Source organism: Cygnus atratus, chromosome 5 (genome assembly GCF_013377495.2).
Source record: "Cygnus atratus isolate AKBS03 ecotype Queensland, Australia chromosome 5, CAtr_DNAZoo_HiC_assembly, whole genome shotgun sequence".
NCBI lineage: Eukaryota > Metazoa > Chordata > Aves > Anseriformes > Anatidae > Cygnus > Cygnus atratus.
In genome coordinates, this window is record NC_066366.1 from 79,297 (window position 1) to 101,606 (window position 22,310).

General features: G+C 36.2%; 1 protein-coding gene across 1 annotated transcript in view; it reads right to left on the reverse strand.

Annotated features, from left to right (window-relative positions):
* Positions 1-1,358: 1,358 nt before the first annotated feature.
* The window catches only part of FAR1 (fatty acyl-CoA reductase 1), a 37,884-nt gene continuing 16,932 nt past the window's right edge, over positions 1,359-22,310 (reverse strand). The window contains 10 exon segments of the mRNA XM_035550025.2: positions 1,359-4,299; positions 4,301-4,334; positions 6,423-6,550; positions 8,265-8,394; positions 15,997-16,168; positions 17,665-17,732; positions 18,312-18,430; positions 18,519-18,563; positions 19,581-19,758; positions 20,794-20,973. Of these exon segments, the coding sequence (XP_035405918.2) occupies positions 4,171-4,299; positions 4,301-4,334; positions 6,423-6,550; positions 8,265-8,394; positions 15,997-16,168; positions 17,665-17,732; positions 18,312-18,430; positions 18,519-18,563; positions 19,581-19,758; positions 20,794-20,973 (1,183 nt within the window). The 3' untranslated portion in view covers positions 1,359-4,170.

Below are 22,310 nucleotides of genomic sequence, written 5' to 3' on the forward strand. Positions count from 1 at the left end.
CAATATTCCAGAAAAGCCAATTGTATAATTACTATCAGTGAGTCATAGTGGTTGCAAAGCAAAGAAAGCCAAAGTATGTATCAACTATGCACTGAAGCTCCAAGACAGCATTAGGGAAGACAAATATCTAAAAAGCAGCACAGGGTTAAGTTTAGGTCAAGATGACAGAAGTAGCTCAGTTTGGTTAAGTCATTTTGGTTAAGTAGCCTTTAACTTGCAATCATCTCCAGACAGAAAGGAAGACAAAGGTGTCTGAAGAAATTCTGAAGAATGCTCTAGAAAAAGAAAGCAAGAAAACCTAGAATTTAAAGTAAAGAGTGAGACCTGCCGACTTTAGTGTTTAAGTTTACAGTTATAGTATATATTAAAAATTGGGGTAGGCAATTCATATTAGCTCCTTTGGAGCCGTTTTAAAACTTCTGTGGATTTATTCAAATACACAATGAATGCCTCCAAACAAATCTCACGTATGTCAGCACGGAGTTGGACAAACAGCAAAACACATTTTAATGCAACCCACATTTTTCCTGAGTAGCCCTTCTCCGGTTACTGTTTCACTTCTTTTTGTCTGCTCAGCAGACTGTGAAATACGTTAAAAAAAAAGTATTATGAACAGTTATGCTTCCCAGCACTGTACAGAATACTTCTCAGATTCAAGTTACCACTATCAGCCTGTACATCGTTTTTGAAAATACATTATGTAATACTGTACTACACAGAAAGGGCAAAATATTTAACAGCACAAAACATGAGGGATAGCACCTTAAGGTTGTTATCCATTAAGTTTGAGGATTCTGAGAAATTAACATTTTAAACAGAAGCCAAACAGACTAAGCCACAGCATTTAGTTAATAACAATGGTACTTTCCTCTGCCTCACCACAAAATGTAGATGCTACAACAGCTGTGGTTGCTTGCAGTTGTTGAAATGGTAATCCACAAGCTACTGCTAAACTACAGTTCTCTTTTAACTCAATGTGAAAAAGCACTTACCTATTTAAGCAAAATTGAAATTGATATTACAAGTGAGATGACAGTAACAGTAAGGAGAAAACTACCTGAAGTTCAAGAAGTTTCCATGACCATGCACCACGTGTTTCGTTATCACCTCATGAAGATTTAATTTTTTACCTTTTGATTATTTTTGGGTTGATTTGGGGGGATGCTGGGAGAGAAAGGAGGTGTTGTTGGATTGCTTTTTTGATTTTTAAATGCAATTTTAGCCATTAACTTCATTTTCCAAGTCTCTTGTAAGGGAAAGAACATGTTCATATATATGTATATTAAGACAGAATTTATACATTTCAGATATTTTCCACAAATTACACTAAAACCATGCAAAAATACAACAAACACTAATAACACTTATGGGATTTGTTTATTTTTGGTTTACAAACAAAGGCACCCAATATTTGTTTGTCTTATAAAAGCTCACAGATTTAGCATTTGTTTCCAAACTGTGTTCCTATAGCAGAAAAACATTACAGGAAAAAGCAGTTTTTCCCTGGTCCCAAATTTAAATACCAGTAACTGTTAAGTGACCATGTTGTTTCTTGTTTCAACTGCTTCTCTTATTTAACCAATTAGAATACCTTCTGTAACTTGCTAGTCAGTATAGTGAATCAAACTTTCTCTATCAAAATAAAGTTCGAAGTCTGTTTCTGACCAACATCCATTACGTGCAAATACTTAAGAAATGCAATAAAACAGGGTCCTGATATGGAAATAAAACATTATCTTCAGATAGAAATTTCACACACTGACCACAAAAAACAACAGATGTAATAAGTGTGACACTGAATCTACTGTCAATTAAATAGAATGACTGATGAGTTTAAGATACCAATAGTCAACAGATAACCACAACCTCCAAAGAGAAAGGTGGGTTTCTAAACTGCCAAGCGTTTAAAGAGTAGAGGTTAAGTGTCCTTACATTTGAAGCAATCCTTTTCTTCAGTTACATATTCAACAGAATAGATTCCTAAGTAGCATGGATCAGAAATAATCAATTAATTGGCTTCACAATTCCCAGTATTAACAAATCAACATTAAAAGTATCACATGTAATGGTGATAAAGAACAAAAATTCTAAGTCAACTGCTTCACAGAAATAATTTTCAGAATATGATGCATGTCTTTTTGCAAACTTCAGTCACATGCCAACACGGGAAGAGGGATATCATTGGATTGTAGGCACCTCTGAAAAAAAGTCTGCAGTGCAGGAATGCTTAAGCATACTTTTCAAATCTAGTAAGATGCTTGGGGAGGTAACTAAAAATGTAACATACCTAATGTATTTGTTAAAGTATAACATCTTCAGTCACAGAAGCCATAATTTATTTTCAGCCACAGTCAGGTCTCTCACACAAGGTGTGGTCCTAGACCATTTCAGGCTTTCCACCGCTAGCTTATATATATATATATATATATATATATATATATATATATATATATACACACACATACACACACATACATACATACACACACACACACAGGTCATTTTAAAAAGGAATTACAGCTTAACTACTTACTACAGAATACTTAGCTTCAACAAGGAAGCCATTATCTTTTCAAAATGATATACACCTGCATGAAAGGTGTTCTCTTTAAAGTAAGTTTCCACAAGAATAGCAAAATAAGTTCTTTACATACTTAATTCAAATAGGACAAAAAACTACCAAGGGCAAGTATAATGTAGCTCTTGAGTAATTAAGTCATTATTTGCCTTTCCAAGCAGATTCAAGAACGTATTCACATACAGTATAAATAGATTTTAATAAACAAACACTGGGCAAGGGTGCTGGTCAGTGCATCAGTTAGAGGAACACAGTGTTCTCAAATAGAATTCTGTGCAACCAGAGTTTCAAGGAATCTTTATGTATTGCCTTAAACAGGGACTCAAGCTTTTCTTACAACTAGTTATTTGTCTGAGTTTTACCTACCAAAACAAATTACACAGAAAAAACAGTTTAGATTTCTTCAGATTTAAACCTAATAATTTAAGTAATAGATGAAAAAACTGTTAACATATTTGAAATTTTGAAGCAAGATGCCTCTTGCTCTGCTTGCCCAGTGAAACAAAAGGGTTTTATTGGGGCAGAGATGAGAGTGTGCTTATGCAATGGTCTATCCATGCATCAAATTTCATAGCTCAGAGTTTTTAAAAAGCTATAAATTCATGAAGTATTTGCTAACGTTACTTAGAATTTAAGAACAGGTATCTCTCTAATGAAAGCCCACAGTTTGTCCAACTACAGTTACCAGTACTATAAGTATCAACTAGGCATAATAAATACTTCTTACATACATTTACCTTTTAAAGTCAGAAATGTAACAATCAAGTGCTGGCTCTGTATTCCCAACAAAAATCATCAAAAAAGGATAGTTAATGAATATTTCCCCCCTCATAGTAATGTTCCCTTTCATCTTTTTCAATGATAGGATCAGTTCTGCTTTTGGAAAAGCGAATTGCTCATGCTGACAAACCAAATAGAATGGGGCCAATTTTGAGCACAGAACTGAATCACTGAGTGCATTCTGAAAACCAGACTAGGACAAAAGGCTTTTCCATAATGAAGAAGGGAGACTTTTTTTTTCCTTTTAAAAGCAAAGTAGTCACCATTATGACCCTACTTTGAGAAGTGAAGAAGCGGCAGAAGTAAAGACAAACTATAGAAGTCCTCCACTAGTTTTTCCAGGAGATCCACCAGCATTTATACACTTCTGAAACTCAAAATCCTTTGCAGTTTTAGGATTTCAAATAAATAGGTCAATAAACTAGCAATTACTATGACAATATTTACCTTCCTCAATGTGGTGTAAAAATTAAAAGAAAAAAATAAGGTATGTTAAGGCAGATTTCAATCAAACATGTTCCAAATTGCACAGTTATGTTGGTCAGTGGTCTAAAACATTCTCTCCCCTAGGTCAATGAATTCAAGTTATTTAAATGCTTGTCTAACACCAATTCAGGACCGGCACTTGACCAGTTTGATTTTCTATGTCTTCTGGAAGATATATAACTAATAGTACATATACCATACCATATATTTTGTACTCCAATTTAAGATGAAATTATGCTTTTACAAAATGTGAGATGACTACGTTACAGGCTTTGTGTAGTTAAACCACCATATGCATAGAAGTCCCTAATGCTCAATTCTCTTCTTCAGTATCTCATAGTACTGGAGGCTCTGAAGTACGAGAGGAACTTGTAACACAGACTAACCACAAAGTACCAGATATTTCTTGCCATTTGTGATCTTGCAATAAAGATACGCCAGATCAGGATCACAAGAACTTGTATTGAATCCATAGCGTATATTCCTTAACCTAAGTGGGGAAAAGAAAAAAACATTAAAAGCCAAGGTACCAGGAACTACAGGGAAAAGAACATTAAAATAATTTCTAATGTAGAATTTAACTTGTTCATCTATTAATCTCAAGATACTTTATTAAAGTGGTATTAAGTTAGTGCATTAAGTAAGCTAGTAAGTTGAAGAACAAGCAGAGAAGGCCTTTTTGATTGTTCACTGCTCAAAGAGAAACATGAAAATTCAGGAATAGAACCAGCCTTGTAGCTAACTACATATACAACTGCTTCATAGTTGCTTGGTAAAGCCTTTGAATGCCAAGGTCACACACATTGGACTCACCTCAAGACAGGCCACTCACCCGAAAATCAGGGCTAATTTCACCCTAGCTCCCTTCCAAGCATTTAAAGTTATGTATTTGTAGAAACATCTATTACTGCTGACAAAAAAGTTTAAGATTCTTCCAGCCACAAAGTTCATAGTCCTCCATGGCAATTATAAAATCCCTTCCTTCTCAGAGAACTTCCTTCCTTAATCCTTTAAGGATTAGGAAAAAGGAAGTGGGGAAAAGGAAGTGCTGTTTTAGGGTATCTGTGATTTTTAGCAATCTTCTCATGTAAAAATGGAAGCTCCAAGATGACTTGAAACCAGAATTTGCTCAGATTTATTAAAAAGAACATGACATCTTTGGTTCAGTAACCATAACAATTTGTATTTGAAAGGCAGCTCTTTTAAGAAAATACTCACTGGCCTTATGTTGCTGTACAGACATACGGGGTGTTATTACAGCCAGGCCCTCCATTACATAGGATGACCAGATTGCCATTCCAATATAAGACTATTTCTCATGTTATTTTGGCACGATCCTTTGTACAAAGAATGTCACTTGTGTTCAGCGCATTTCTGAACTGCATCTAAGTCCAAAACTAGAAGGGGACACCTCTTCAGCTATGCCCACCATTATCAAGGAGTATCATCTTTAAAGAGTATATTTGAGATTTTAAATTTATTCATCTTTTTTACTTTTTTGAAAAGAGCCACATCATAAGAGAATTCAGGAAAAATGTAGTCAAAGTAAACATACAAGGACATTCACTTAGTCCTCTAGATCCCTCACTTTTTTCAGTCTTTTTTTCTATCAGCATTAATTCTGTCAGTCAAGTCCTAGTCGAGATTCAGAATTAATCTCTGAAAATCCAGAAAACCTTCATTCCCATTAAAAATTGCCTGCAAATGTGTAATTCAGGCTTACAACACATATAGCTGAAACCCATAATTTCTCACATACTCAGATTACTTTGTTGCTATACCATGTGTATATTACAAGCACATATTACAGCTGTGCCTCTGAATATGCTATTGTAAGGTTAACACTGGCAAGTTTGGCCAAAATTCTCACTGAGATTGTGCCATGCTAGTCTCTTTTGAAGATGACTTAGACCACTTTCCCTCACGTTGTCAGCATAACAGATAAGCAATATTGCAGAACAAAAATTGTTTTTTTCATTCTTTAAAGAGAAAAATCAAAAAGACTATTAACTGTCTTTATGAATCGCCCAAGAATAAAACAAATGGAACTATGCCAGTGAAGCTCTGAATAACTACAACGCATTCAAATTGGAGGAGTTAAGCCACAGATAAGAGGCTAAGAGACTTCATCTTACAGCACCAAGATCAAAGTTTCCTGCACTGAGGTGGAAAGTCCATGCCTGTTTCCAGTCATCTTCCCAACAGAAAGAATTGTTGTATTAAACCACCATAGTTGAACAAACCATTCTGACCCTGTATTACTGTGTACCTTTTTGATGTTCCAAAAAGGATACACAAGTAACATCAGAAACCTGGATTCCAGTATACACTAGTGATCAGAGCTATAGCCATAAACCCAGACATACTAGGATTACTTAATACAGAGAACAAAGCAAGATCTACAAATGAAAGAAGAAAGATGGCATCTGACTAAAGCATTAGAAAACGCTTTAGACAACATGCCTGGAATAGAAGAACTCTGGTGGAACTAAACAATTGCTATAAAGAACAGTAAATTATAAAATAGAAAAGCAAAACTTGACAAGGACAGAGAAACAAAAGTAAGATGTACACTTACTTATTCAAGTGTTTCCGAGCTGCAGGGAGGCCAGACATTTCTTCATTCAGCACATATTTCTTTGTTCCCATGCAGTAGTTTTCCATGTATTCTGCCCAATGTAGTTGTCGAACATCAAAATTAAAAGTCTGCATAAAATAAAAGCTTTCACTATTAACTGCCAAGAAAGTCAATCATTTCTGATAAAGATGTAAAGAAAATAACTACCTTATCAGATTAATTTTGTTGCAATGACAAATTTTTTGTCCTTTATCGTAAGAAGGATTCACATTTAGATCCATCTGTGACCCAACCACCAGCTTCTCACACAATCAATCTCCTGCAAATTTCAACCACTCCATGCCTTGTTTTTCCTCTTCAGTAATATTCTTCCCTCAGCTTCCAAGTGCGCTAGTTTCACATTTCATCTCTCCGTAAAGAACTCTACTCTAGAAGAAATGATTTTCTGTTGTTTCCTTTCCAGCCAGGAAATAATTCTCACATGCTATAGAAAAAGCACACTGCTCTGTACCAAGTTCACAGGTAGAGATGCAGTTCTTTTAACTGTGCTTATAGTTGTACCACTATGTTTTAAAAAGAGTCATAAGAGTATCTACTGCGGAAGTTACTGCAGTAACTTCACAACTTCAGTTTCTCACCAATGTCCATTACCTCCATCTCAAACAATACTACAGTACAGCAGCCAGTTAAGTCTCAAAGACAATAAAACCTCTAGCTCACAGTTTCTGAACTAAATACTTAAACATTGATCTGTAAGAACCTGCCTAATAGGACTGTTCTATGAAACTGCAAGCTAATACAACAGCTTGTTTACTGTTACTGCAAGTTTCACTCCTCTGTTGTTCCCAATCCCTCCTAGGTTGGATGTTCCCACCAGATGTCTTGCAGTGCTCAGAGTGATCAGCTTTGACATGTTAAAAGAGCAGAAAAAGTAATCCACTGAGCAGAGATGGGAAATTTGATGCTTAACTACTAAGAATACTGTATTTAACAACATTTGAACAAGCTGATAGTGAAATGTCACCAAACAGGACAAGTCAGAAATTGACTACAGCTTATGCTATAAAATGTAGTTAGCAACAATAAATACACAGTTCCACTGTGTTTCAGAAAATAACATACCTAACTCTGGAAAAACTATCAAAATCTGGGAGGGGAAGGGATGGAACAGCAGGAAGAATAAGATATTTCTTATGAGACAGTTTCAGTTCACTCTTACTCAGGTCCTCTATTCAACAACAGTTTTTGTTCTTCCTCAACCACCTTCAGGACTTTTGTCATCCTGCTTCTAGGTACACTTCCCCACTGCATGGGGCAATTTTAGTTCACAATGAGTGAGAGAATTTGAGGACATGTAGCTGTATTGCCAAAGCATGAAAAGCATACACAGAAACTGTCGCTAGTTTGAAACACAAAAAGCAAACAAAAAAGCCCCTCAAAACTTATCTCCTTTTCCTCAGGTAAAAGGAGATATTGGTCAAGAAATAAAGCCTTGTTTTACTCATGATGCAGGTAAAACCAGTAACAGCTTGGCTACTTGGCTGACATATAGGACAACACCTGATCATGTATGATCAAGCCACCCTAACAACCAACTTTTGTATACAGCCTCCTTTAAGGGGTCCTATCCTTCCTCATCTCTGATCAGATCACTGATCCAGCTTACAACACAGCCCTGTACAGACACCTTGGTATATTCAAATGGCTGTGGCAGGACTATCCAGAATTGAGTTAGTATCACGCTTAGTTCCACATTGCAGTAAGCAGCATTACTGATTCATGTCATCTTAGAACAGTAAGTTTGTATTTCACTTTCAGTCTCCGTATCACACGGCTACTTACCTTTTTGTCTTCAGGGGTTAGCTGATTCATTAGCATAGTCATATTTTCAGTATTCCAGATCCAAGAATTGCTCGTAAAATATTCTAACAACATCATGGCCTTATGAAGACGTGATATTGTTTTCATCATCCTACAGTCCAAGGATGAGAATGTACAGGTTACAGTGGTAAGTATTAGTTCAAACAAAGTAAAACAAGAAGATGATTAGTTTTATAACCCCGCACCTCTACTTCAACATAACCCATCCTACTCTATATCCAAACCATGAAAAAAGTTATTAATACACAGAAGTATCCTATCAGTCTAAAGTGAGATGTTACTGGACTTTAGCTGTCCAATCTTGATATGAAAGCAGAACTTACTGGACAGCTTTTTTTTTTTTTTAATTCTACTTCCCCATGGAACAGTAAGTTTCCTCTCTAAAAAGAGCGGCCAACAGAAGACAGCATTTTACCATCCTTTCTTTGTAATTTAGGACAGTGATACTTAACACTTTTCACTTCAGCATAACTGAAGCATCTAGCTTGTACTGAACAATTTAACTTGATGAACAGTGTTTAAAATAGAGTTACACAGTGCAGAACACAGCAAGGGAGTAAGTTTCCCTAACCTTCTGGCACACTGTGCAAGGCCACATCTCTAAGAAAAGAAAACCCATTTATTATGGTCTGTAAGAGACCAAGGCTTAGAACCACCAGAAATATAGCTTTGCCCCATTGTCCCTACTGTTACTGCAGCAAAGAGCAGGATTCTATTCAATGGGCAGATAAACCATAGATCCTGCTAGTTGGGTGATCAGTGCCAGGCTACTTCAAAATATGCAGAAATACCTTCCGTTATCCTTTATTACGCAGGGGTGACAACTCTGTAAAAATATCACTTCGAGTACAGAGAAATTATTAGAAGGATCAATTTGGGCAAGTTTCCCTTTGATCAGAATACCTGAAGTAGACCCAAAAAATATTAGCTATCCACTCTTAGATGAAAGAATTTCCTTGTTGTAAAGGTAGGAACGTTGCAAGTGTTACAGAGCTACAGATGATCACTCAGCTTCAGTAAGTACTAGGTAGTACTTACATGAAATGCTACTTACATTTCTGCTTACAGGGGCTTGAGCTATTTCCATCTCACAGAATTGCCTTCAATTTGATCCTCACAGCAGGGCACAACGGTCATTTTAAGCAGAGCAGAGGGGCACATAGGAAAAGCAAAGAAAGCAGAACAACCCAGCAGTAACAGGAAATGGCTTTCTGAAGCTAAGTTTTGTTCAATAAAATACATAGCAGGCAATATAACTCCCTGATTTTTCTCTGAAAGTTGCCTTGGTACATTCATACTTGTAGGGGAGTACAGCACAATCCCAGAAACTCTTCCATTACAACATATTGACTAACATTAATGACTGCTATCTCACTATCTAAGGGAATAGTGAAATTGCCTCTAAGTCTCATGAAACGGAGTATTACAAATGGCCAGGACCACTGAAAAAGCAAACTGTATTTGAAGTACAAAAAATATGAACACTTCCTTAAAACCTTCCACAGGAGCATACTTAAAGAACTGTATTCCAATTTTAGACCATCAGTTAATTTCATTTGAAAGCATCTAGGAATGTCTACTAACACCCATTTATAGTTTCTCCCAGCTGGGCAAGTTGGCTATATGGGAGCTGAGTTGGAGTTCCTCTGATTCAAAAAATAATTAAGAATATAGACTGTGTCCAATACATATCCTGTGCTAACAAGGCTGAACTAAACATCCAGAAAAAAAGGAATGATCCTCCAGCAACTGTCTTAACAGATATAAGTCCAAAAAAGTCAGAAAAAGATAAACTCAGAAGCAAAGAGCTCACTGGTCAGAAGAGCCAGAAAGACAACTTAGTAAAATGCCCTGAATAGCAATAATGCAAAATAGGACATGGCAGCTACATGCTTAGACTCTTCTGTGGATGCCTGTCCACTGACAGTCTTAAGTTTATTTAATGTAGTTGAACTTACTGTGCCTCTCCAGTTTGTTATGCTAAACTGGAAGAATAGCTGGATTCTAGTTAGAGTGCCTAGACTGCTTCAGTACAAGAAAACTTGCGTCCCTGCAAAAAACTAAGTGGTATAAATGAAAATCTGAGTAAGTGTAGATTTGGAGCTTGCTACCAGCCCCGACACTATTTTTAGTTCTTTTTCTAAGAAGAGTCTCTAACCTTTGCAGAGAATCCTGCTGTCTCTACTTATGGGTATGGTTTTAGAACACAGATAAGCTGATTTAAAAAAACAAAAAAAACAAAAACCACGCAACCCAAGTGACTAGAGACAATTCCTTTACTTCAGCTGCAGATTCTGTCTCACATTGTATTCAGTGACTGGCAACAGAACCAGCTAATTGAGTTCATCATCAGAAAACAGTGTTGTTTGTTTTTCTTTTCTTTTTTTTTTTTAGGATTAGCTTCTCATTATATCAACCAAAACAATCAAATGTCTCTACATTCTCTTAACTGCTAGATCTGACACAAAGGAAGTGAACATGTGGCTAAGGGATAGCAGCTTCCTCAGTGACAACTTGGTAACCTGCACTAAATCAACATGAAACTATGTTTCCCTCTCCCACCCACTTGGCAAAAGAAAAGGAATTATGGTGACAACCTCTTACATTCAGAGATGTCAGCAATAAGTGTCATTTACTGGACACTTATTCTGGCAGACTAAGTTTTGTTAGAGAGATTTTCTGACTTCAATAGCACCACATTCCTCCTACAAATGGGAATACAGATGACAAAGGAGAATGTGAAAAGTATGTAATGAAGCTTTCTCTCTCAGCCTGAAATTGATATATACGCTTGATAGCAGTTAGCTACAATTCTTTAATATCAAAACTATATATAACCAGTCAGTATAATATCAAACACTGCATCACACCTTCATAAGCTTAGGACAGAAAAATCAGACCTGCTGATCATAAGGAGCTGAACACTAGCTGCAGTCAGCCAGTGTGACAATATGCAAGGCTTTCACCTACACTAGGTATAATTTTGCCTCTACTAGCTAGCCCTTATTGTCCATTAGCACAAAATACACACAAAACACAACCGATCAAGAAGCACATCACAGAAATTGAGTTTTAAGCAACAGTTAAACAAATCAAGTATCCATAAATTAGGTGGGCATGTTTCTGTAGCAGACAAAAAGTAACCTGGCTTAAGGTTATCACCACATTTTCAAGTCTTACACCATCTATTGTTTCTAGGATGAAAAGTTCTGAAGCCAATACAAGATATCCTTCAGAGGACCTGTGTTGTTAATAAACAAGTCTCTGTATAAGCATTAGAGACAGTCGGAAAAAAAAATTAAAAGATTCCTCCTAAGGTATATGATACAAGTATTCACATTTGTAAAACGGTAAGTTTTATTTAGCTGTAAGTTTTGAAGTGTAAGACAAGAGGAATTCTTTGTTTCTAGCAGCTCTGTTGTTCCTGTAAGTGCAGAACTTTTTTTCAAAGTATTTGCAAGGGGAAAAACCACAGTCATCTACTCAATGAAAGCACACTGTTCACTCATTTCTGGTTCGTACGACAGAGACTATGTCAAGGGTGCTTCGTGTTAAGCTTTAAGAAGCTTTAACTGAAGCAATCTCTTCATGCCTCCCTGCACTCATCAGCTCTACCTCCTCTTTAGCTTTCTAAGAAGCAGTAACAGAAAATGAATTGCTGGAGAAACACGTGAATTACAGCTTCGATATTTCATGCTACTTTCTGTTACAGAATCACAGAATGGTTGAGGTTGGAAGGGACTTCTGAAGATCATCTGGTCCAACCCCCCTGCCAAGCAGGATCACCTAGAGCACATCGTGCAGGATGGCACCCAGGTAGGTTTTGAATATCTCCAGAGAAGGAGACTCCGCAACCTCTCTGGGCAACCTGTTCCAGTGCTCTGTCACCCTCACAGTAAAGAATGCCCTGTCATATTCAGGTAGGTACTCCCTGTGCTTGTTCTTCCAGAGTAATTGGAAAGACCTGCTGGGTGTATATTTTCAATGGCTTTAAGATTTCAAACGTACTGAGCTGCTTTTGAGAAGAGATGGTTCTGCTGTGATAAGTCCTGTGCAAAGTTACAGGCAAGAACTATGCCTTATATTAGACAATTAATAAGCTTTGCTATGCAACTAAGTACATATAGCAAGCTACTGACAACACTGCCAAACTTGTACAGTGAGAATTATCACCACTATTTATATAGAGGCACAATACTACAAAGTCTACTTAAGTAGTTTAAAATATTAAATCCTCATTATGTCATTCGATCCTTATTGTACTTATTCCATCTACAATGTTCGGAATAATTACATACATTATTTCTTCCTTCATTTTCCTTAACTCTTACTCAGAGAATTGTTAATTTCAACAATGTTTCACTAGATGCAAAAGCAATGAAAAATAAGTTCTCCATCTCACTAAAAGCTTTATCTGCTTCCACGAGTACAGCGTACCAGAACAATTTCTTATTGCATAAAGATTTCAATAGGTTACATTTCCAAAAAATCCAAACCCTTCAATAGAGGGGACTTACTTTGTGTGTGTTTTTTATAATTATAAGCATATTCCTTTAGTTCTAAAGGGTTATAAAACCAATTAGTTCTATTTGCTAAGAGTTTCTCATATAGTGACGGTATAATATCCTGACAGTATGACAATAGTGCAATTCAACCTACGCAGCAATTTCACTGATTAGTTTTTCCTACATTATACGTGTAAGGAATTCGTGTCACTAAGGGATTTGAAGGGTTAACATTGAGGCCCAGGTTTAGGTGATAAGAGAAAGGGATTTTTAGAGAAAAACGCTGACTACTGCATGGGATGTGCAGTAGTTTCTGACATCTGGTCAAGAGACTACCAAATAAGGAGGAAGGGAGAGCTGAAGGACGATTGAAAGGCAAAGTCTGGAAGACCATGAGCCTTCAGCACGAACAACCCCCGAGAGACCACCAAAGACTGATACGCAGGTGCCCCTGGGAGGGCTTCGGATTCCGGAAATCAATTATAATAACCCTGCCTCTTCTAGAAGTAGTAATGAATATGTATTAGCCTAGGAGCATAAAAATCAGCTGTCTTACATAACACATGTGCGTCTTGGTGGAACAGACTCCCAGTGCACCCAGCACTGTTTGCCTGCCTCTATTCGTTTAATAAATTGTAAACTTTGATTGCAATCCTATTTGGGACTCAGTCATTTATAACATATGCAATAAAGAGCCTAGAAATGTATTCAGATTCAACAGAGTGCAGACTGTAGACCACATGAAGTCAAGTTAGCACAATATTCAGATTTGCTTGTGCTGATTTCATCGTTTTTTTTTTTACTAGACCAGTGAAGTTTTTCTTGCTAAATTGTGGTGCAGACAGGTCACATTTTAGATTAAGCTAGCCCTTCACTCAGAAGAGCATTATAACGAGCTTAAAAGTCTGCAATTATGTTTCCAAGGCTTTAGAAGTTTCCTAGTGCATGCTACTTGGTAATTAAAACCAGAGGTAAACCAGACAGAATGACAACAGCAACAGTAGTACACCCCTATATTAGTGCCATCTCCAGCCTATCAGTTAAAGTAGGTTTCAAAGTACTTTGAGCCAGACAATTAGAAAAAAGCAGAAGAATAAAGATCTGGCTCAATTTTCTGCTATTATTAAATAATGCATGAAACCCATTAGGATTTAAAACTGCATGTCTCCTTTGCACCTCTATCAGAGTTCCCTTCTATTACTCTTTTAAAGAAAAGCTCTTTTTAAAAAGGCTTAGAATTAAAGAAAAGAATCCCTATGTAATGAAAGCTACATTACTGTAAGCGTGCTGGGCATCAAACTTAAAAAGTTTTAATTCCAAGTAACTGAATGAAGTGTGCTACAGTTTGCTACCTTAGCAACTGAATAATCACTTTTTGATTTAGTTGAACCTCCCATCTTTCCTCCAAACCTGAAATCTTGTGCATGACAGGAAACCTATCCAGCTGCTACTACATAAAACTAATTAGGAATACTCATAATTTATACTTCACAGGCCAGAAGATACATGTTTAATGTCACCTCTTGTACTAGTACAGACTATGACTTAAATTCTGTATTTGAACACTAAATAGGAACTCCAGAAAAAGCAAAAAACAAGATTCAATGTTTCATGCCTTTAAGAGTGTTCTAAACAATGTGTTTATTTATAGCCTTGTTTTACTCCCATAGGTCAAATACTTAAAAGACTGGACTTCCACAGCCTGACATGACTCTGGCAGCATTATTTCCTGTTTGGAAGACAGCAGGTTGATATTTGTAGTGTAATTATTTTTAGCAAGTGATGGAATCCTGACATATCAGGGAATTTCAATCAGTTTTTATTAAGAACATTTTATATTGCATAAGAACCTAAAAAGCTAGGAATTCATGCTTAATACCTTCCTTTGATACACAGAGCTTAAATCTTTTCAATGTGGAGATAACTGCACAGGCACAGCTGTCTGTCCCTACTGTTGCTGTGAGTGCTATGCTATTGAGTAGGCTTGGAACAATGGAACCCAAGGCAGTTTAGAAGTTTTTGCCTACAAACTACTTACATTGCTTCCTTTTCTTGATCCAGTGCTAAGTATTAAATAATTTTCCCCTCCTTGTAAGATAGACCTAGACTACAGGACAATGAAAGAATACTCACTTGTATTAATACACTGTCACCATAGTGGAGATTTTAGAGTCTGATGACGAATACTTTTGAAAACATAATACATGCAATGAGTTAAGATCATATGGCTTGGCAAATCTGAAACAAATTGCAGTGTCATCTTATATTCTTTCTACGTAATCTAGTTTGGCCTCTTTAGCAGAATTATGCAATTTTTACCACTTCAGAAGTTAGCCAGCTAGTAGTGTAATTATTATAAACTGAATGGAATGTTGAGATGATACAAAGTACACCAGATCAAGCCGTATCATCTACAGGAATAACCCGCAGTTATTTACTCTGCCTCCCTTCCATTTTCAGTTTATAATAGCAACAACAATCTTAATGCCAACCACTTCCCTGAGTTTAATGACTGACTAGGATTCTGACCTGAGACACATCTTGGACAACATTGGTGAGTCAGACATTAATCTCTTAGAAATGCAGTCAATGGATTGTTATTGCTTATAGTTAGTAAGTCTAGATAGTACCCATGCCGTGTTGTCTTCATCTCCACCACCTTATCAAAATATTTTTAGCCCTGTCCTTCTTACCATGGCTTATGACCTGTCAATCTGAGCAAAACATCGTGAAAAAACGCAGGCAATATATGGGAGACTGTGGTCCGACAGTGATGCAAAAGGGGGTTTGAACAAAGACTCATGCTAGGGTGCCTTACTGCACTGCTTAACGGATTTGTCGTGTAATTCAAATATAGGTGCTTTACTGTAGGAAAAAATAAGGATCAACATTTTAATTATTTATTATTCAAGAATGAACATAATTTTATAGATCTTGTATTCTGTTTACCTTGAATACTCAACCCCCCAAACAAAATATCCAACAAAAAACATCCTCATTTTTGCTAGAAAGTTTAAACTCACTTTGAATTCAATGACCTACTCTCAGAGAGAAAAAAAAAGAAATAGAAAAGGTGAGTTTTAGTCACACAACATTCAGGGGAAGAAGAAATCGATATACACCACAGTGTAAGCATAGCTTTGTTTAAAAGTAAGAGTAACAGAAAAGACAGAGCTAGTCACCATTACCTTGGGCTTCTTCCAGTAATCCTGAGGTAGATATCATACAGGAATGCTGGGGCCTTATGGCTTACAGCAATCCAGTAATGATATAAAAGGTGATTGGAAGTTAGATTAACATTGGGCCGTCTGAAGGCCTGTTCGAGAGGATTCCTCTTGAAAGTAGAAATTACATGGTATTCTGAGAAAGAAAAGTTGCGTAACAGCTTTGATAGTAACCATGTAAAGTTCAATGGTTTTCAAAGTACATTACAGCGTACAATATTTACTTTAGTATGCTATTTAAGTAACCATCCTAACTCTTCTAATAACCACAAAAACTAAAACAGTTATAAGCTTTAAACCTAAGATACTGTTAAACTGGTTCTTATTATATCAACGTTTTTTATACCTTTATCTTCAGAATATTTTACTGTAGCTTTACTGTAGCTTCTCTTTCTGGTCCTCTTCCCTACCTTCAGTTGATTTTGAGAATTCACAGCAATTTCAGTTTATATAGCATGTAAAGCTATTTAAATATCCATCTGTATTTCATGAAGGCTATTCTAATCTTTTAAATGAAGAACACTTTAAAAAGTAGGCTGAGGACTTTGCAAGCATCTGAAGTGCATTTCAAGTTACATTTAACAAATTATCCATATTTAAGCTTTTTAAAAAAAACATTGTTAGGATTGGACTCGAGGTCAAACTCTCGTTCAGAATTAAAAATTCTGTACACATGTATCAAAATTCACATTATCTTTGTAGTCATCTCTTGTAACTTCATTCCATTGCTTACAGGAAGTCTTTAAATACCCCAATTAGAATCGCAATATAAACGAAGCCAGCAACTTTCCAACTTCAGCTGAAGTGATAAGGCTTATAAATACAGATACATAAAACAGCAAAAGCAAGTAAAAGGGTGAAGAAAGTCGTCAAGAGAAATAATATGGATTTAAGTATTTGAGACAAAGAAAAATAATGATCTTAACTAAGAAATTATTTCTAAAAAATGTAGAGCTAATTAACAGGTTTACCATACCAGCCAGCTTGCATTGTTTATTATTATAAAAGTCTATTACAGAGCTCTTAAGATGTGGGTTATGTTTTAGTCAGGATATCTAAGATAAAAATAGGTGGCCATACCTTCTTAGAGATTACTTTTCCCTCAGCATGAATAAAGTAAGTCTCATGTAACCATCTAAAGATTAAGAGCCACCTCAACCAACAATTAACTGAAGCTAGACATAACAGAAAAGCTTCAAGTGCAAAACTTATCATACACTCTCAATTATGCAGCTGTATAAGGTAATCCCAATTTTGAGCTGTTTACCCATATATTTACAGGAAGGTTGGCATTAAACCTAACATTAGTACTACTCCTCTCAGCAATGCTTTTCTCTGCACACTACCCACACTCTACAGATTAAGTTGTTGAAGCATCAAGCAGAAAAATCAGTTCTGCCATACTTTAAAAAAATTGAATTAAAAAAACAAGAACAAAATGGAACAATATCTTTACAAGGAGAGAAAATTAACAGAAGAGAATGAAAAAGCATGATGCACTGCAAAATTGAGTTATGGCTGTTACACTAATTTCAACTATAAAAATAAAATTTGACCTACAGAGTATAGCCTGTGCTTTTATTACTAATCTTATTTTTCTATTAAAGCTCATAAAAAAGAAATATGGCATACCAACTTCACTCCAGTGGAAAGGGTTGGTACCACCTGTTGTACAGTTATATACCATGATATTTCTTGGTCTGGAGGGGAAAAAGACCAAAGAGCACATCAGAAGACCAAAAAACACACAGAACACACCAAAACCCATATCTAACGTTATCTTTACCCTCACCATTATTTACATAAAGCAAAAGTTGTCAGCCTCACATTAGGTTTTTTGCTTCCTGAATCCTTCCAGTGTTTTAATCCATCTTTAACTACTGTATATATGATAGTTTATAATTACAAACTATGTATATATATAAAACTGTGTGTATATATACACATACATAAATGACAAAAAATGTATATTTTTTCCCCAGAGAAGGCTTTGCTTACATTATTGTAAGTCATACTGATTGCACTGAGGCCCAGGAAAAAAGAAATCAGGTATAGCTTATACAATAGTATCATAGGTGATGTCTTCCTCTTCATCATCAGATGTTGGCCATTATCCTAAGTTACACTCTGGTGGACTAATGCTGTTAAAACCTTAGAACCCTTTTGTCCTAGACGAACAGCAGGACACTGATTAGAAGTTCAATAGAACACTGATTTATCAAAATGCACAGTACAATCACTTCAAAGTACTCAGTACTTTCTATCATCACCTGCTGTACCTATTAACTCCAGAATACCAGGCTGCAGCCAGTGTCATATTGACAACAACATCTACTGGAACAAGATCTGCTACTGCACCATTGGTAGCTCTCATTGTTCGAAGAATTCCTTTTCCTGCCTTAAAAGAGAAAAAAGACAAGACCCACCAGTAAAACACATGAAGCTTTGCTGCCTCCAAAAGGAAGAATCATTTTTTCATTACTTACAGCAATGAAGAGGCCACTAGGTCCATTGAAGTTATCAATCCATCCCTATCACAAACAGGTAGGAAGGAAAGGTTTTAGTTAGTGTAGCAAAGTCAACAGTTTAGTGAAAATTTGACAAGTTACCACAGGAGAGCGATACTAATTTCCATGTGTCTAAATGAAGTTCTTCCATAGTAACTTATTATATCATCAGATTTTGCTACAACTCAGACACGAGATCCATCTGTAGTTTCATTGGCCCCTCCAAATGAGTAGCTAGCTTGCTTATTTCTTAGTTAATAAACCCCAAAGTATTTCCTACATAAATACATTGTTGAAAATATTTCACTAGCTTACATCAACTCAGTTTAACAGTCAATAGCAAAACTCCTTATCTGTCTTGTTTTTTTTTAATTTTCACATAGACATTTTCACTCAACTTCAATGCCAATGTTTAAACATTATATATTTAATTAAAATTTATATACTTACTGTCTGACATATATGTACATTGCACCTACTCAAAAAGGCATGTGATGTTAGTGTATTTTTAAGTGCTTAAGAAATATTCAGCGTTGAACTGGAAAAGCTGTTTCAGCACTATCTCCCATACTGGAAGAAGCATATAGCATATATACTATATATCAATATAACAGAGTACATAAAGCTTCTGCCATCTCCTGCCTTGACTAAAACAAGTGGAGTCCAAATATTTTTACGTCCTGCAGACCCCAGTTTCCTTAATGATACTATTCAGCTATTGACACACCAAAGCATCTTGAAGAGGGAAAATAGATGAAGTTACCTTTCTTACTTCAAGATTCTGTATAACTATTTTGTGTGTAAAATAGTATCTCCCATTGGGACAGAAATGTACTGTTCTATACTTAGAAGTAATTTATCCCCCTAAGCTTCCCACATATGAATATTGTATTTGGTATCTTTTGTATGAGTTGTTACGCAGAAGCGGTCAAGCCATATCTTTAAGTTTAAAAGATTTTCCTCTATGAAGGTCACTACATACACAAGCTGTCAATATGTGCTACAGTTTACAGGCATTAGTCATGCGAGAACTCAACTTACAGGAAAAGGCTCCTTCCAACTAGCACCAACAATAGATGGCCTTATAATGGCTGTGTTTAATTTTGCACCTTCTTGCTGCACTACATATTCGGCTAAGGCTTTTGTATAAGTGTAAGTGTTAGGCCTATCGCCAATCAGTTTAGGTGTAATATCATTCACTAGGCCATCATCCATCCACCTACGAAAACAAAATAAGAGGTAAGTGTAAGTTACTGCATACTATTTTACTGGGAAAGCAAAGAAAAAAGGATAACCAGATAAATCAAAAATAACTCTGCAATTAAAATACAATCTTTTATTCAAAACACCACCCAGGAAACCAAACACATAGAAGTATCATCATTACCTCAGTTCATTTTTAATGCTAGTGCTATTACATCTATAATAAGTAGTAAAGTGTCTTCCTTACCTTGATAATTATGAAACTAAAAATGATTACCTTACAAGAGATAAGATTTTGTATGACATGGAAGAAGGATAGACTGATTTAGAGATAAGATTATTATTATTAATTACATTACATGACTTATCTCATACTTGTCCCATTTCACTTAGGGCTTGACAGCTACTAAATAAGACTACTAGATAAGATCTCAGGACAGCAAATGTACACAGACAATACAGAACAAGTAACTTTCCCCTAGTAATATTCAATTTAAGAGTAAAAATCTATAGAACACAGGTATTCAGAAAGCACCAACATTAAAGACCTAACAGAACTGCTTGTACATTTTTGTTTCTGATCAGTTAAATAATAGTATTTCAGTATATCAGACTCATCTTGCAATGGCCTTCGGTGGAGGTAGAGAAGGTTGCTGCTAAAGGTGAGCTGCTATCTTAGCTCTGTTCTTCACAGTAACAGCACCAGTACATTTGGAACAGTGCAGCTTTCTTCTGTCTGTTTTTAATAGCTCCTGATCTAGCTCCTCATAGAGCTGAAGAGCCACCAGTCTCAGCATACAGGAGGCTTCAGGAATAGCCTGGAGCATCTCCCTCTTTCAGCACTGTTCCACACCTAGCTCAGCTTAAAAAGCAACCGTGAAACCTTAGCCTATTTCCCTTACAGGAAAGGGTAGCATCAGCCATATGTTAGACTAACAGAACACCATAAGCCAGTTTCTTCATCTTTGTTTCTTAATCATTGTTTGGTACTTCATTACTAGGAAGCAAGTGGTTACAGATTACTGAAGTAACTTGATAAAACAACACATACTCAAGAGAATCCATCAGTTTCTTGGGATCAACAGGAGGCGGATAAACAATTTCCTCAATGTGTTTTCGATTGCAATATGCATACGCAGTCGAAACATGTATGAATACTTCTAGATTCGTCATTTGGTGTGCCAATGAGAGGAGCTGTTTTGTGGAAAGCACATTTAACTGAACAGCATCTCTGTTGATTAAACAGAAACTTGATTAGTAGAAAGCAAAACAAAACAGCAAGCAAAAAGAAATAACTGGTCAATCCCCTAATTCTTTCCTAAGTGCTTCAGTGGTGGGTGTATATACAGTAATTCTAACATTCTGGACCCCTTCCTCCACCCCCCAAAAACACTATGGACAGTAGTATCCTAACCTTCTACTCATAACATGACACATTCCACCTAGAAATTTCTGTGTTCAGGATAATTTTCCTAAGTTTCAACTTGTTCTTATTGGCATCCTCATGCTCCGTTACTAAACAAAGTCAGCATACCTTTGATATGCTCAAGCTAAATTCTAATCCAGTAAGTGTTTCCTAAAATGTGATGGAACAACTGCAAAAAGGACACCTAGCTGCCAAAGGATACAGATGCCAGTCAATTTTAACAGCAGCTTTGAGCTTCCTAGGTCAAGACCTCAGAATGAAGGTTTAGGGGGCTAGTAAGCTGATCTTCATGTAGGATAGCACAAGACTCAATAGTACAACAGGATTACAGGAAGGAAGAAAAAGTGAAGGAGGAAAAAAAAAAAAAAATCAAGATCCACACTTTCATCCCTCCAACCTGACTGCTTCTCATTAAAATAGAGTCCTTAAGTACACTGTAGGAGGCAAGGTGTATCTCTACATTTTGCACTGTATCAGAATACAGCTTATGGACCAACTGCTATGATGATTTGTATGTATTTCAGACCTTCTCTCCAGCCTCTAAAAACTTATTAGAAGCACTAGCCTTGTTTACAATTTACAAATCAACTAAGTTTCAAGAATACTGCTAAATAAAACTTCATCAAAATTTTTGCATTGGTGTTACAGTTTAAGGCTTCTTTATCACACATTATTACTAAAACATTAGGTGGGCAATGGACAAGGAACCCTTGTCCCAAAGCAATTAAGTCTAGAAAGTGTTACCTCTGAAAAAGTTACTTTATCTAAAATAAGGGGTTTTTAAGTCTTCAGTGCTTCTTTCGAAGAGGTCAAAGGAAAGAAGTTCATAATCATAGCTGTAAGCATCATTTTAAGATATAGAAACACACAGCCAATACAAATCAGGAAGGGCTCCAAAATAAGCCAAAAGTATTTTGCTTTCTTGGCTTTATTCCTATCACTGACCCTGAGCTAAATACTTCGAACTTTACATCAATTAATCCCATTAATAAATACGTGAAGACTGCTGTAAGTGATATTCAGATTTGTAAGGTTCCTCTAAAAAAAAAAAAAAAGCCATTCTAGCACATCTGCTATGTGCTCCGGCCTCAAATCCTTCCTAAGGAACTAATTTTCTATTTTGCTAAACAGTCTACTAGGCC